At 32.6% G+C, this 17,894-nt stretch overlaps 1 protein-coding gene and 1 long non-coding RNA gene across 6 annotated transcripts in view; one reads left to right on the top strand and one right to left on the bottom strand.

Annotated features, from left to right (window-relative positions):
* Window positions 1-17,894, top strand: part of MCPH1 (microcephalin 1) — a 314,170-nt gene that overhangs the window by 86,219 nt on the left and 210,057 nt on the right. For all 5 annotated transcript variants that reach the window (XM_074287951.1, XM_074287946.1, XM_074287947.1 and 2 more), the window contains 2 exons: window positions 14,796-14,833; window positions 17,708-17,870. In XM_074287951.1, the coding sequence (XP_074144052.1) occupies window positions 14,796-14,833; window positions 17,708-17,870 (201 nt within the window). The remainder of the gene's footprint in view (window positions 1-14,795; window positions 14,834-17,707; window positions 17,871-17,894) is intronic.
* LOC141555246 (uncharacterized) overlaps window positions 1-17,894 on the bottom strand; it is a 38,119-nt gene that overhangs the window by 11,633 nt on the left and 8,592 nt on the right. The gene's annotated exons all lie outside the window — the stretch shown is intronic.

The raw sequence follows: 17,894 nt of genomic DNA, 5'->3' as shown, positions 1-17,894 counted from the left end.
TGGTCATTTCTTACAGAGCAATAATATTCCATAACATTCATATACCACAATTTACCCAACCATTCTCCAATTGATGGACATCCATTCAACTTCCAGTTTCTAGCTACAACAAAAAGAGCTGCCACAAACATTTTGGCACATACAGGTCCCTTTCCTTTCTTTAGTAGTTCCTTGGGATATAAGCTCAGTAGTAGTATGGCTGGGTCAAAGGGTATGCACATTTTGATAACTTTTTGGGCATAATTCCAGATTGCTCTCCAGAATGGTTGGATTCTTTCACAACTCCACCAACAATGCATCAGTGTCAATTTTTCTTTTTTCTTGACATTATTTCTAAGGATTCCCAATTGCTATTAGCAAAATACCTATATATATATATATATATATATATATATATATATATATTGTTTTTTGTAGCAGTGTAGATATACATACATACATACATACATATATATATGTATGTATGTATGTATATCTACACTGCTACAAAAAACAATATATATATATATGTATGTATGTATGTATGTATGTATGTATGTATATCTACACTGCTACAAAAAACAATATACCAGCAATAGCTTTGCCCACACAGAGACATACAGACTGCAGTGCCCAACTTCCTCCAAGCTGCCTTTGCGCTGTGATGCCTCCGTTTCCCGCACTCTCTCTCCCGCTTCAGACCTTCCCTGCACACAAGTCACCGCTCAGGCAGCCCTCCCACATGCCCTGGCTTCCTCTGAGTCCTGGGATCAATTCTCATGATCCAGTGCTGCATGATCGTACATGCTGCACTCGTAATTTATCATAATCGCAGGCAAGACTGTGCATATATGTATATAACTGTGTGATATATTGTATGTGCAGAATGAGCTTCAGTGACAAATTGTACATTGGGGCTTCTGAGAGAGGTCATCATGTGACTTAAGCTGCACAAGTGTATGGGGACCTTAAGCATTTGGAGGGGGATGAAGCAGTACACCTGCTCTGCACCCCTTCATACTCAGGATAAGTGGGGGGCACTAAGGTCAGACCCCCAGTGATTATAAGGTGATGACATGTTAGCAATATTCCATCTCTTTATAAAACTACAGAACTTACACACAATGATAAAACCAATGACCACAGCAGGGAGACATGAGGTCACTATGGATATAGGGCCACGGCCTGGTACCAGGAGCCTCATTTGGGCGACAATAGCAGTCAGTACTGCAACATGCGCTAGAGAGGAAGCTGTTACATTGTCATTACAGCATAATGACAATGATAGAGTCAAGCTGGGACTTGTAGTACTAATTGTAACTATACCTGTGCACCAGACACAGGCCAGATATTCCCCCTGCAGAGGCCGTGACATGCACAGCATGCACTGTACATCCCTCATACCTGTCGTTGTGGTGACTTCCGTTACTTTACAAGGCTGCGGGCCGTCAGTTCTCCGTCTTCTGCATCTCTCTCCCTTCCCCACACCATACACACCGGCCTGGGAACTCACCTCCCCTCGGGATTGCCTCACATTCTGTCTCCGCCACCTCAGCCTAGTGCTGAAGTGTGCAATGCTAATGGGAGTTTAGGTCTAACGTCACTTCCGGTTTGATTTTGCCGGCTGCATAAACATCCTCAGTGGGCCGTAGTTTGAAGACCTCTGGTTTAAGGCAAGTTCCATAAAAAAAGAAATCTAGCCTGTAAACCCCAAAATGCTTTTCTAGGTTTCAATGATTTATACTACTTTGGTCAGTGTATTCAAAGTATTTTTCCGTCTGGACAGACTGAAAAAAGAGAGACGAAAGAAAGGAGTAAGCTGGTTGCACTGCCCAGCTGGAACTGGTCATTTGTTTCCCCACTGGGAAAGCTATTCTTTCTCACAGGTTGTTGTTCAAAAAGGTGATGTCATGACCTGCAAGTGAATTGAATTTAAGTGAGACTGTCTGGGCAAAGTCACCAGCTTTACTCATTCCTCTGGCACCATATGAATCTGGTGGGAAGATATAGATCAGGACAGCTGGAGATGGCTCCCAATCTTGAGATGTAGTAAACTAATTCAAGGAAAAATATTAGAATTAGAAAAATGTTCAAAAATGAAAATGGATTCTTAGCAGGTTCAGTAGAGCATGAAAATGAACAAAATAAATTTCCTCTAATGAATGATTTTTAGTTAAATTTCACCCAAGACACTGACAAAGATATTTTTATCAAGCCAACAACTCTTGAGCACTGCGTTACATATTTGTGCTCTTGGTTAATTACATCAGTTCCACTCAAGAAACTTGTATTAAGTGCCTGCTTTATATGGGATATTATGCTTGACCTGCATATTACAAAGAAGACACAAAAAAATAGTTTACATTCTAAAGGAATTTACCTTTTACCAGGGGATTCCACATTTAAATGGACAAATAGGAAACAACATCAGAAGGAAAGAGAGCCCAACTAGGCAGACTAAAGTTTTCCAAAGAAATGGCATTTGTATTGAGCTATATGACGTGTTTCAAATCCATCTAACTGAACTAAACTTTTTGACCACAAATATTTTCCAAATGCTCTGATGAAATCTAGGTAAACCTTACCTACAGTATTCTACAACTAGTAATATAGTTAGTCTGGCTTTGATCTGTTCTTACTCAAGCCATACAAGTTCTTTTTTGATTCATGATTTTCATTCATCTTAATGAATATTCCAAATGTTTGATACCTATAGTATGATTTTTTTTAAATGCACAATTTACTTTTATAAGCATTTCTTTCTTTCTTTTACTACTACCTCCAAATAGTTAAAAAAATATATCATAATGAATATGCATAGCCAGCAAAACAAATTCTAGTATTGGACATATCCAAAAATGTATGTTTTATTTATTTTAATTCATTACCTTTCTGAGAGGAGACATGTGGGATTTCCTTGCATTGATTGGAATTCTAATGTGTTCTGAGTATTTTTTCTTTAAAGACTATTTTAAATAATTTTCTTGTTCTACTTGTTACACTTTGCATCAGTTCATAGAGGCTTTCTAATTTCCTATCAATTGTCCTTTCTTATGGCAATTAATATTCTATTATATTCACATGCTATAATTTACTTAGTTATCCCTCAGTGGATGGACATCCCCTCAGTTTCCATTTTGGGGTTATTATTAAAAATGCTACTAAAATTTGCTCTTTCTTTGATCTCTTTGGGGATTGGCCTAATTATGACATAAGTAGGTTGATAGATTTACATACCTTAATGGGACATAGTTCAAAATTGCTTTCTAGAGTGGTTGGGTCTATTCATGGCATCATCCGTTTGCATTAATGTGCCTGGTTTTTTGCAGTCTTTTCAACATCTGTCATTTTCCTCTTTTGTCATCATTGCTAACCTGATGAGTATGAGATGAAATCTGAGTTGCTTTAAGTTTCATATTCTAATTTCTAGTGACTTGCAATATTTTTTTCATATTATTGATGACAGGTTGGATTTATTCCTTTGAGAGCTATCTATTCATATTTTATGTTCAATTTTCTATTAAAGAATGGCTTTCAGTCTTAATAAATTTTAATTCTAAATGTATTTATATATGTATATCTGTATATATTCACATATATGTATGTATACATGAAATGGAACCCTTATCAGAGAAACTTACATAATTGTGTTTTTCCTAGTTACTTATTTTCCTCCTAATTTTTAGCTCATTGGTTTTGTTTGTGTGAAAACTTTTAAATTTTATGTAATCGAAATTGTCTATTTTATCTTCTTTAATCCTATCACTGTCATGCATCTTCTTTTTCTATTGATCTGAAAGTTAATTTGTTTTTTGCTCTTCTTATGTCTACTTTTATGTCCAAGTCATATATTCATTTGGAATTCTCTTGGAATACCATATTGAACTATATGTTATATCTTCCAAAATGCTGTCCAGTTTTCCAAAAAGTTTTTGTCAAATAATGAGTGTTTTGCCCAGTGTCTGAGATAATAGTTTAATCAAAATGCTTTGCTTCTCTGTTCATTTGTGTTTTTGTATGGTGTACTTAAACTATTGTACTGATTAACCTATTTGTGAACTAGTACCAGATTATTTTAATGATTTCTGGTTTGTGGAATAGTCTGAGATCTGATTCTTACAGAGCTTGTTTTTTTTCTATTTTTGTCACTATTACCCTTGAGGTTTTTGACCTTTTTTCATAACTATAAATTTCATTGTTATTTTTCTAGCTATATAAAATAATTCTTTGGCAGTTTGATTAGAATAATACTGAATAAGTAAATTAATTTTGGCATTTGTATTAGCATGACCTACCCATGAGAATTTAATATTTCTGCAATTATCTATGCCTATTTTTCTACAAAGATTGTTTTATAGTTAGATTCACATTTTTATTAGGCTTGCCTTTGTAGATATACTGTATGGTATTTAAAATGTCTAGAGTTATTTTTAATGTAATTTTTCATATTAATCTTGTCTACTAGGTTTTGTTGGTAACATACAGGAATGTTGATGATTTATTTGAATTTATTTACATTATATAACATTCCTGAATTTAGAATTTTAATTAATTTTTAAATTGATTCTGTACGGTTTTCTAATAATCAAATCATCTGTGAAAGTGACCATTTAATTTCTTCTTTAGCTATATTATTCTCTCAATTTCTCTTTCTTATCTTATTGCTTTAGGTAACATGTCTTGGCCTATTTTAAATAGTAGCTATTTGGAAAGACCTCTAACTTTTCTCCATTACATATCATGTTTATTCTTGATTTTAGATAGATATCATCTGTTATTTTAAGAAAAAGTTCATTTATTTCTATACTTTTTGTTTTTATTTGCTTTTTAAACAGGAATGGGTGTTGAATTTTATCAAAAGTGTTTTTCTACCTCTATTGATAAAATCACTGGGTTTCATTATTTGTCATTGATATATCATTATTACATTTATAGTGTTTCCACCTGTCAGATTGGCTAAGATGACAGGAACAAATAACGATGAATGTTGGAGGGGCTGTGGGAAAACTGGGACACTGATACATTGTTGGTGGAGTTGTGAAAGAATCCGGCCATTTTGGAGAGCAATCTGGAACTATGCCCAAAAAGTTATCAAAATGTGCATACCCTTTGACCCAGCCATACTACTACTGGGCTTATATCCCAAGGAAATAGTAAAGAAGGGAAAGGGACCTGTATGTGCCAAAATGTTTGTGGCAGCCCTTTTCATAGTGGCTAGAAACTGGAAAAATGAATGGATGTCCATCAATTGGAGAATGGTTGGGATATTGGGAGAATGGGAGAATGTTATGGAATATTATTGTTCTGTAAGAAATGACCAACAGGAGGGATACAGAGAGGTTTGGAGAGAGTTACATCAACTGATGCTGAGTGAACCGAGCAGAACTAGGGGATCATTATACACTTCAACAATGATACTGTATGAGGATGTATTCTGATGGAAGTGGATATCTTCAACATAGAGAAGAGCTAATCCAATTCAATTGATCAGTGATGGGCAGAATCAGCTAAATCCAGAAAAGGAATACTGGGAAATGAGTGTAAACTATAAGCATTGTTTTTTTTTGTTTGTTTGTTTTTGTTTGTTTGTTTGTTTGTTTGTTTGTTTTTCTTCCCAGATTATTTTTACCTTCTGAATACAATCCTTCCTTTGCAACAACAACAACAACAAAATCCGGTTCTGCACATATATATTGTACCTAAGATATACTATAAGATATTTAATATGTATGGGAATGCCTGCCATCTAGGGGAGGGGGGGAAGGGAAGGAGGGGAAAAACTCGGAACAGAAGGGAGTACAAGTGATAATGTTGTTAAAAAAAAAAATTACCTATGCATATATACTGTCAAAGAAAATGTTATAATTATAAAAATTAATTTAAAAAAAGAAAAAAAAGATTTATAGGGTTTTTTCCTTCTTTCCTCTGAACCTATTCTGCATTCCTGGAATAAAATGAAATTTGTTAGAATATAATATAGTATATAAGAGAGTATAGTCTATGTAGAGTTAGTAATATGTTATTGTACCCTATTTGTTTAATATCTTATTTAATATTTTGTATCAGTGTTTATTAGGAATATTGATCTGTAATTTTTTCTGTTTTATTTCTCTTGGGTATAGATATTAATATATTATATGTATCACAGAGAGTAGAAAAATGATTTCTTTCCACTTAGTGCAAGCAGTTTATGTAATATTAAAATTAACAATTCTTTTAATGATTGATAGAATTTACTTGTAAATCTAAATGATCCTACACATTTTTCTTTGAAAGTTCATTTATCATTTAGTTTCTTTTTCTGGTATTAGGTTACTTAAGTAGTATATTTCTTCTTTGGATAATCTAGGTATTTTATATTCTTAGGTATTCATCTATTTCCCTCAAAGTTATTCATTTTATTAACATAGAATTTGGCAAATTATTTCTGATAATTTCTTTTATTTCACTCCAAGTTGTTGTGAATTTTCCTTTTTATTTTGATAATTAACAATTTGATTCTCCTTTATTTTTAAATTTTATTTTATTAGTTTAAAAATAACTCCTACTTTCATGTATCAATTTATTATTATTTTGTTTTGTTTTCAATTTTGTTGATTTCTTTAATCTTCAGTCGCTTAATTGGAATTTTAAAATTTATTGTTGTTCAGATTTTTTTTTTTTCAGCAGTCTACCCATTTATTTATTTTTTCCTTCTCATTTTTACTAAGGAAAATAATTAAAGATAATAATAATTTAAAAAAAAACTTCTATTGGAACCGCTTTAACTTTGTTTCTATATATTGTCTCATTACTCTCATTTTTATGATATTTTCCATTCTTTCTATAAGTTGTTCTTTTTGATGGGGTCAGAATAGTGATACATATTTTGAAATAAACATAAGACAAATTCACAATGTCCATTCTCTTTGGCAAAAGGTAGATTTATCTAGGGGAAGAAGTTACAAACTAAAATAAGTGGTAAAATAGGCACCAAGAGTAACAAATATGAAATAGAGGTGGAAGAGCATATAGTGAAACTAACAAAGTAACTAGAGTAAGGAGAAAGACCCCATTAAAAAACAAGGCTCTATGAGGAAAAGAAAGCGAATATTTCATAGTGGGCTGATCTTCATTATAAACAGGGGGAATTATAGCTTCGGGGCATAAAAGGACATCCTCAAGAAGGAGGGTCAAAGAGCTAGATGGAATGCATCTGGCAGACCAGGTCTCAGACTTGTCCAAAGATATGCCAATCAAGATAGTCTGGGAAAGCTGAATTCCCATCTAGGTTGTATCAAAGATTTTTCTGATTGTCTAACTAGAAGGGAAGGATGAATTAACAATAGATTTTAACTTCTACATTTGGGCTCCTTCCTGATGGGGGAAGAGAATCAGTTTATATCACTTTTCTTTTATAAATTCTGTAGAATTATCTTGTCTTTAATTCTTTCATAATTCTTTAATTTTTATTGAATATAATTTATTGCACAGTAATTAGTAAATTATATGTTTAGCATTTCTACTTTTCTAGAATTTTTGGGTTCTTTATGCCCAACATATGTTCAGTTTTTGTAAAGTTACAATTTAGAAGTATGCCTCATCTTTTCTTATTTAGTATAATTGACAGAAATTTGCCATCACTAATTTTTCTAAGATTCTATTTAGATCTCTAACATATTTTTTGTTTATCTTTTGATCAAGTTTGTCTGTGAGTGGAAAAGGGTATCTTTACAATCTTTAGTTTAAAAAGAGTTTTACTATTATCTGCTTTGAATTCTGTTTATTTATGTTCTGCTAACCTCTTCCATTTTATAGGTGGGCTCATGTATTCATGTTCACAATTAATTGAACATTACCCTGCATCCTTTCATTTTATAACTTTTCCTCTCTTTGATCCAATCTCTCTCTTGACAAAAATGTGATAAAAGAGAGGGATTTTGCCTGACACTTGAAATGTCTTGTAATCTGAAAATGAAATGACTATATTCTATTGTTCTTCTCTTCCTGATTACGTATTACAAATCCTAGATTTTTGTTTTTTCTTTCCTTTTAATTTTTCCTTTCATGTTTCTTTCTTTGACCTTCAAGTTTGTTTATTTTATGATTATTCAAGTTATTTGTCTTACCGGCTCAAGTCTCCTTCCCCCTTCATTGGTCCTGTCCCTCTTATTTTGAATTTAATATATTTCTATACTTCAATTTTTATGTGTTTATGAGTATGCATAATTGTATTCACTTTCCTTTTCTCTTATTAATATTTTTTAAAATTTATTTGTTCATTTATTTATTTATTTGTTTGTTTGTTTTTTTATTTTATAATTATAACTTTTTTTTTTGACAGTACATATGCATGGGTAATTTTTTACATTATCCCTTGCACTTAATTCTGTTCAGATTTTTTTTTCCCTTCCTCCCCCAACCCCCTCCCCCAGATGGCAGGCAGTCTTATACATGTTAAATATATTATAATATATTCTAGATACAATATATGTGTGTAGAACCGAATTTCTTGTTGCACAGGAAGAATTGGATTCAGAAGGTAAAAATAACAGTTTGCACTCATTTCCCAGTGTTCCTTTTCTGGATATAGCTGATTCTGTCCATCATTGATCAATCTTATTAATATTTGATTAAAGAAAGATTCCTTTTTCTCCAATTTCTTCCTCTGTTTAAATACTCTTCATCTTATACACCTTTATTGGGTGATGATTTCCCTTCCTATACTCTTTTTTTCCCCCTACTATTTATTTTCCTTCTTTCCTTTCTATTTCTATCTTTCCTAGAGGCCATCAAAATAAAACAAACAAACAAACAAACAAACAAAAACAACCATAGACCCTCTGATATATTTATCTTTTGCTACAATACTTAAAATTCTAATCTTAGGGTTCTAATGAGACTTTTTTTTATTATCTTTCTTTTGATATACAAACAATTCTTACCCACTTGTTCCCTAACAAGATTTTATTAAGTTCTTAGTGTATTTTAAATACCAGTGTAAACACTGGAAATAAAAAGATAGTCAAAAACAATCCTTATTTGCAAGCCATTAATCTAATGATTTCCAAACTCTTATTCATTAAGTGCTAAGAGGATTAAACACCTGATCAGAAAGATAATCCTAGAGTCTCCAGTGTAGTCCCTAGGTACAGGATCAAGTACCATTTGACAAATTTATCATCCCAGTTCTATCATCACAGTTTCAGGGTAGAAAGGAGTAAGAGAATAAGGGTCTTCCTGGGTAAGGGTAAAAAGAACAGTCGCCATACCTCTCCCCAGATCACACTATCTTGAAAGCATTGAAAACTTTCAGACCACCAGAACCAGCTGTGAAAAAAAGCCTGAAGCTTAAGACAGTGACTCCCTACCACTTCTGATTCAGATTTGATCAGAACCCAACTGTAACATAAAATTCAGTCAAGAAATAGACCAGGAAAATGAAAAAAACAATAATAAATTAATCTGACCATAAGAAACTACTCTTGTGACAGGGAAGCTCAAGACAAACTAAAAAGACAACATAAAAAAATTTATAAGCAAAGCCATTTATAAAAAGTATATCAGACACAAGTCCAAGAAGAATTGGGGGGGGGCAGGGAGGGGCAAAAACAAGATTTTTAAAATAAGAACAGAACAGTAGAGGAAAGTTTGGGGAAAGAAATGGGAGTAATATAAGAAAATTATGAAAAGAGAACAACTTGTAAAGAGTCACAAAAATACTAAAGAAAATAATTTTTTAAACAGCAGAATTGGCTAAACAATAAGATACATGATGAAAATAAAATCCTTAAAAATGGAATTAGCCAAATGGTAAAAGAAGTACAAAACATTACTGAAGACTTAAAAATTAGAATTGATCAAGGGAAAGCTTATGACTCCATGAGACATCAAGAAACAGTAAAATAAAGTCAAAAGAATGGAAAAATGGAAGAAAATGTGAAATATCTCATTGGAAAAAAAACTGAACTAGAAAATAGATTAAGGAAAGGTAATTTAAGAAATATTTGACTACCTGAAAGACATGATTAAAAAAAAAATACTTAACTTAGACATCATATTTCAGGGAATTACCCTGAAATCATAAAAACTGAGGGAAAATAAAGTTGAAAAAAAAACCTATTGATCATGCCTTGAAAGAGATTACAAAATGAAAATTTTCAGGAATATTAAAAACAAATTTCAGATTTCCCTAGTCAAGGAGACAACTAGGTAGCTTGGAAGAAAAAGCACTAAACCTGGACTTAGAAAGACCTGATTTCAAATATATCTTCAGATACTTATTAGCTGTATGGGTGAGTCAGATAACTTTATTTACTTCAGTTGGTTGGTATGGACCTCTTACCAAAATGGAGGCTTTTAGCTATAGCAAAACTTATTAAATTGTAAGTCTCGATCTCATAAGGTCATGTAATTGAAGGTAGGGATACCAAAAAATTTGGCAACAATAAAAAGGTATCTGAATTCTTTGAGTCCTGCAGTATCAATTATTTGATATATTAAGATTTTATTATTTATGTATAAGTAAATAAGCACATCCATCTCATTAGTATGGAAATTTGCTTTCATCTTTAATAAAAGGTGTTAGGATTACTAAGTGCGCAAATTTTACATACATGGGGAAAGAACTTATTCTGAGCTCTTCAGGGAGCTAGCCTGGACTTAACAAAAAGGTGTATATATATATACCAAAGAATAGTTTTAAAATACATTTCCTTATGATTTATTATCAGTAAATGTTTGATTTATATACCTATTTTATGTACCCTGGATCTTTTTTTTTTTTTTTTTTTTAATTTAATTAATTAATTAATTTTTTTTTAATATTCATTTTTCCAAATTATCCCCTCCCTCCCTCCACTCCCTCCCCCCGATGGCAGGTAATCCCATACATTTTACATGTGTTACAATATAACCTAGATACAATATATGTGTGTAAATACCATTTTCTTGTTGCACATTAAGTATTAGATTCCGAAGGTATAAGTAACCTGGGTAGATAGACAGTAGTGCTAACAATTTACATTCGCTTCCCAGTGTTCCTTCTCTGGGTATAGTTATTTCTGTCCATCATTGATCAACTGGAAGTGAGTTGGATCTTCTCTGTGTTGAAGATTTCCACTTCCATCAGAATACATCCTCATACAGTACTGTTGTTGAAGTATATAGTGATCTTCTGGTTCTGCTCATTTCACTCAGCAACAGTTGATTTAAGTCTCTCCAGGCCTCTCTGTATTCCTCCTGCTGGTCATTTCTTACAGAGCAATAATATTCCATAACCTTCATATACCATAATTTACCCAACCATTCTCCAATTGATGGACATCCATTCAACTTCCAGTTTCTAGCTACAACAAAAAGAGCTGCCACAAACATTTTGGCACATACAGGTCCCTTCCCACTCTTTAGTATTTCTTTGGGATATAATCCCAATAACAGCAATGCTGGGTCAAAAGGTGTACCCTGGATCTTATAAAAATTTGTCAGGAGAAAAGGGGTTGTGAGTAGAAAAAGTTTAAGAGTGAGCTACAGGAGATAGGGATAGAGGCGTTTCCATGGTCAGAAGGCAGCAGAAGTGTTGTGGGGCAGTCTGGAAAATGCAAAAAAGCATAATGGAGAGGGGGAAAAAGGATGGTCAGCCTGGCTGGAATAGTATATATGTATACTCTATTTTGTATATATATATATATAGTATATATATATGTGCGTGTATGCCTACAAGTATGCCTACAATCCACCAAGTATATTAAGTATGTACTATCTTTCAGTTCATAGAAGGATTAACAGTTGTTAATGTTAAACATGTTGTTTGAGATGTTAAATATTGTATTTCCATTGTATGAAATAAATAGTGGTCATTTTTCCTCTTTTGAAACCTTATAGATTAATTAATAGAATATTATATTGTTAAATTATTTAAATTTGGAATGTGTTTATAAATGTTCATCTTGAAAATAGGATGATTCCTTAGAATATATAGAATAGAATATATTAAATTTTATTTATATTAAAATTTTATTATGTATATACATGTATAAAAATTTCTGATGTAGTATATAGATATGTTGTATGTGTGTATTATACAATACAGTAAAATAAATATTAAACAACTGGGTATGGACCAGACACTATACTAAACACTGGAGATACAAATAAGAACAAAATAGGCCCTGCCCTCAAAGAGCTTACAATCTAATGCAAGAAGACAACTAACAAAAGGAAGGTAAAAAGTGAGGAGATATTCCAGCATGGAGGCATGATGATGGTGGAGTCAAAACTAAGCAGTGAAGATAATAGGAAATAGTTGGCTGATCTACTAAGCCCTATAGAGGGCTCCTTTTATAGAAAAGGAGACTTTAAGAGTGTTTTTGCTCTGTCTTCTTGCCCTTTAGTGGAACAGCTATTGCTGAGGATAACTAAGGAGGTGTGAGTACCAAAACTGAAACAATTTTGTGATGATGAGTTTACTTACAATGAGCTTATCCTGAGAGTTGAGGTGCGGAAAGGAAGCATAATGTTTGTGGAATTAATAGCAAACAGTGCAGATGGTGGGAAATGAAGTTGTTAAATGTATTCAGAGAGCACTATGGTTATTGTTAGTGTTTATATACTCTCTTTGTTTTTGTATATACTCAGTATGTGAGTATCTGTTTTGGAATCTAATTTTTTGTAGATAGGAGGATTCAAAATTCTTAGTTTCATTGATTCAATCAAGATAAGCAGATTAAGCAAACCTTGTCCAAATAAAAGCAAATTTGGCATCACCATCATCATCAAACCTGACATTTATGTAGCATTTTAAAGTTTACAAAGTGCTTTCATACCCAAATTGCCCAAATTTTCAGATTTCTCAAAATCTGAGTGCTTTAAGAATTTACTCAACTCCTTTATTGTTTTGATTGATTCTACTTAGGTCAATCTAGTGGTAACTCAACATTTGCATTACAGATAATTTTTTTTCAGAATCTTTTTTAGACTTACATGTCCAATGTGTTTCTGGCTCTACAAAGAGCCCATCTTGGATGCCTCTGCAAAGAGGTGGCTTTTGGCCTCTGAGTTGTAATCTTAAATACCCATTCCAGGAGACACTGATGTTGTTATGGCTGTATAGCCAGAATGTCTAAATTAACACTTAGGTCAGAGGAATGTGGAAGTGCAGTATTCTTTTTTTTTTTTTTTTTTTTTTGGTTTCAATTGTTTTCCTGCCTTTTGTATATTTTTCCTTCCCATTCTATCTCCCATCTTGAGTTTTAAGTTTCCCTATGAAAACAATTCCTCCATGTCTGTCTGTGATGCAGTATACTATCCTACTTAGGTTTCTCATTGACTTAGAACTAACTGCCCTTTCTTCCACCCAAACACCACAACAGGGGCTCTATTCATAGCCCTATTTCCTTTCCAGTTATTAATAGATAGACCAGACAGAGAGGATGGAAACCCTAATGTCACTGACAATCAGTTTCAACAAGAAGACTAAAAGAAAAAATTAACATCAGCATTTTCTAAATTAAAGCATGTTCATTGCAAGAATATTCTTATGACTTTACAGAATGAAATAATCACAGGAATAAAACATCAAATAAAGAATCCAGATTTCTGAGTCCTCTTCTATCCTGTTAGGATTATTGTTCTACTGTGAGCAAGCCCTTTTATTTGTCTACATCATATTTCCTCTATCAGAAACAGTCATGATCTCGATCACTACTTCTCATGTGAGAATTTTATCATGGCCATGGCTTCTCTTATTTCCTTAGCTGAAATGTCTGAACACAAAAATGGGCTAATATTCTCTGCTAGTGTTCCAGGAAGTATTAAAGCAATACAGTAAAATATAGTAAAATAAATATTAAACAACTGCTGTATGCCATTCAATATGCTAACTGCTGAGGATACAAATAAGAAAGATAGGTCCTGCTCTCAAGTAGCTTATAATCTAATACAGGAAGACAACTAACAAAATTAAATCAAATTCAACCTACATACTAGAATGAGATCTGATTTAGAAGAAGAATACTAGGACCTCACATCTCTGAAAAAAGTAATTCTCAGACCTTCTCTTTCATCCACTGGAAAGAGAAAAATTTAAAGGAAAGTTGGTATATATTGTGTGGCTGACTAATTGAGGGAAAATGGTCATCTCCTAAACTCCCACATGCCTAGTTTTGTTTTGCGTGGAATATATATTTATATATATTTTTTGTTTTGCTTTTTGTTTTGTGTATATATATATATATATATGTGTGTGTGTATATATATATATATATATATATATATATATATATATATATATATATATATATATATATATATATATATATATATATATATATATATATATATATATGTGTGTGTGTATATATATATATATATATATATATATATATGTTTTGCCTGGAAAAGGATAGTGGATATAGTGGATAGAATGCTAAACTTAATGTTAGAATCTGAGTTCAAATTCAGATTTTGACACATACTAATTTTATAATCCTAATTAAGTCACTTAACCTCAATGTCTGTTTCCTCATCTTACCTACTTTAAAGGGTTGTTTGAGTTCGAATGAGATATTATATTGTAATTTTGTAATCAATAAAATACAATATACATTATTATTTTAATGCTGATTGTTTAGGCCTTACATTTTGAATAGTTTAAGGTTTGCCACCATTAAGGTTTTATCTTCCAGGAATATGAAACTTTTTATTGTGCCATTGAACATTCTTCCATCCTTTTTTTAGCGCTATAATTTTGATATAAACTACTAAAGTTTCTGTGGGAAAAAATGATTTTCATATTTTTGACCTTTTCTTTTTCGTTCCTTTTCTTTTGAAATCTCTAGCCAACAAGAACATTAGTCATGACAAGCATGCCCTCTGAGTAAGTACTAGTTATTTTGATAACTTCCTATTCTGTGCAAAATGTTAGCTGAACACAAATGACATTTATTTTCACATGCTGAACTGAATGAAACTTATTTATAGTCAACACAAGAATGTAACTTGTGTAAAGATTTAAATGGTTGGCCCCATTATTCTGTGCCAGCTAATGTCATTGTTAAAACAAAACAAAACAAAACAAAACAAAAACAATAGAAATAAAACTGAGAACATTTCTTGGGTCATATGGGAAGTAAAAGGCAGTGCTTTTTTTGCTGTTTTTTGTGCCCACAAATTAATCACAAACCAAGGATTTGACTTTTTCCCCCTCCATGCAAAGTATAAATGCTTTGTAAAGAATGTTACCATGTTCTGAGTCTTCCCTGGTCTACACATGCATTTTTCAAGCTCTTAAAGAAACAGCCATTTTAATTTGGAAGGACACTGTTTCCTCTGTGAATCACTGAAGGCGGTCATCCCTGAATATTTGTGGAAGAGTTAATTTTCTGGCATCTCCTTATCATCCTTCTTAAATACTTACACATGAAAGAACATCCAACACAAATATGGTTCCATGTTCTGTGTTGTACTTGGTTGCAGTTTTTAAAATTCTGCTTTTAGGGAAGGCTAAGAAAGGATTATTATGATTTTTTTTTTACCCCCCACAAATCTCTTTCAGATTTTGAGACATTCATCAAATTGTAATGACATTTATATGAAAATACAAATTGAGGCATTATTGGAGGGGGAGAATATGTATATTTAAAACACTTTTTAGCAAGATGTTTGTTTTTGTTTCACAGCATGAAATAAAGGGGCCGATATTTAAAACACTGTTCATGATTAATGTTTTTTTGAAAATTCCTATAATTTTCTCCATATGTATCCCTAAATGGGTTCAATATATTCTAAGTGAAATAATGTTGAAATTATTTGACTTCGAATGTAAGTATAATTTTCTTTAAATTACACATTTTTGTACTCCTTATCTACTCATGAAATCTCATACTTACAAATAAAACTTTTATTAAGTCATTGCTTTTTCTTCCTTCTTCCTTTCATGATTCTTACTTTTTCCTTTCCCTTGCTTGTTTTTTGATAAATATATAGATTTGTAGTTCCTATCTATGTAGAATAGTATCACAGAATTACATAGTCAAAGTTTGGAAAGAACTCAGAGGCCATGTAGGCCAGTCTCTTCAATGTACATATGAGGAAACTGAGGCACTATGAAATTCCAAATCTCACAAGACTAAGTTTCAAAGATTGGCTTATTTGAATCAGCTTCTTCAGTACTAAAGTCAATATTGTTTTCATTGTAACATTTTGCATCCTTTCCTTGCAAAGACATTTGTCAGTCATGTAATAGCCAGACTAACAGGTGGTAACACTGATATCTATAGAAGCATAGAAATTTAGTCGAGGCAAAGACCTTAAAGCTCATCAAGGCCATTAATCCTTTAGGAAATTGATATCTGTGGTTAATCACATAATTAATGAGTGACAGAGTTGAGGTTCCTTCTAGGGAAAGGATATAAAGATATAAGAATGTAAAGACCTAAGTTCTAATTCTAGGTCTGCCGTTAACTAACTAGTCTGTATGGTCTTGTATAAGCCATTTAACCTTCTTTGGATATCTGGTTCCTTCTTTAGAGAGAGAGAGAGAGACAGAGAGTAGAGAGAGAGAGGGGAGAGGAGAGAAGAGAGATATTAGATGGCCCCAGGTATTCCACAGTTCTCTTCTGTTCCATGAACAGAAGATAGAAAGATTGTTGGGTCATTGATAAGGGAAGTAATTCCTATTACAAGAAGTTTGAAAAAGGATCTTGAAGACTGACTATATAATAGGGCTTCTCAACCTTTTTTGTACAGTACACCCTTTTCACCAGTGGGTAAAGTCTCCATCTTGGTATGATATTTGTAAATTCATAAAATAGATAAGAGTTTTACTAAGGAAAAAAAAAGTTGATGAAAATAAAGATGTAAGTTACTTTTTTCAATTCATTTCATGGACTCACTGAAATTTCTCCACAGTCCTCTAAGAGGCTTCAAGGTGAAGAATCTCTTTGTTCAGATTCTCTTTGTCATTTACTATCTGTATGGTATGTATGGGCACTGAAGGCCCTTTCTCATTCTGTATGAGTCTGTGATCCTAAGATAACATAAAAGTAAAGACATTCTGGCTATAAGAATTCTAAATAATATTGAAATTGTGAAAACAATTATACTATCCAAAGGAATATCTCAAATTGCTGAAGGATTAAATATAGGAGAAAGGCCACTAGGCTAAGAGTCAGGAAACCTAGGTTATAGTTTCAGCTATAGCATAAATTAACTAACTTTGGACAAGTCATGTCACTTTCCTGGGCCTCAGTTCCTCTAAGGGAGGTATTTGTCAACCTGTTGCTTCCTTTCCTATTCCCTCACATGATCCCATACTCTTTCCACCATTTCTAGGTATTTTCAAAAAAAGGAGATGAGTAGATGGTGGGGGAATCAGGAATTTGAAGAAATGAAGAACCGAACATGAGGCAAAGAGTAGTATAGTGGGTATAGTTAGAAAAAATTGTGTTCAATTTTTGCCTTTGAAAGGCACTAATTGTATAAGCTTGGACAAATCATTTTAATTCCCAGGGCCCCAGCCTTCTCAAGAACACTTAGTTTGCAGAGCAGAGCAAGTTTGCACAGGTAAAGAGGATTTTCCCATCCAAACTGGTAAGTAGCAATGAAACAAAAGTCTGTTCCAAAATTAAAAAAAAAAAAAAAAAAGGTATAATTTAGTTTTAGCTTTCTTTTTATTCAAATTACTTGAATGTAAAGGCTAGTGCAGGAAATATTTGACTTAAGTTCTGTTTTTTAATATACTGTTTTGCAGGAAACAGAATATCATCATGCAGGTGGTGGACAAATTGAAAGACTTTTCTTTTTCATGTAATGTATGTGAATCTACAACTCATGTAGTTGCAGGGGAGCCTCGTCGAACTCTGAATGTACTGTTGGGAATTGCCCGTGGCTGCTGGATTGTTTCTTATGAATGGGTAAGTAATGTATTGGCATTTGTT

The sequence above is a fragment of the Sminthopsis crassicaudata genome, chromosome 2 (assembly GCF_048593235.1).
Source record: "Sminthopsis crassicaudata isolate SCR6 chromosome 2, ASM4859323v1, whole genome shotgun sequence".
Lineage (NCBI taxonomy): Eukaryota > Metazoa > Chordata > Mammalia > Dasyuromorphia > Dasyuridae > Sminthopsis > Sminthopsis crassicaudata.
The sequence above is the reverse complement of the archived record's forward strand: the minus strand, read 5'-3'. Positions and strand labels throughout refer to the sequence as shown.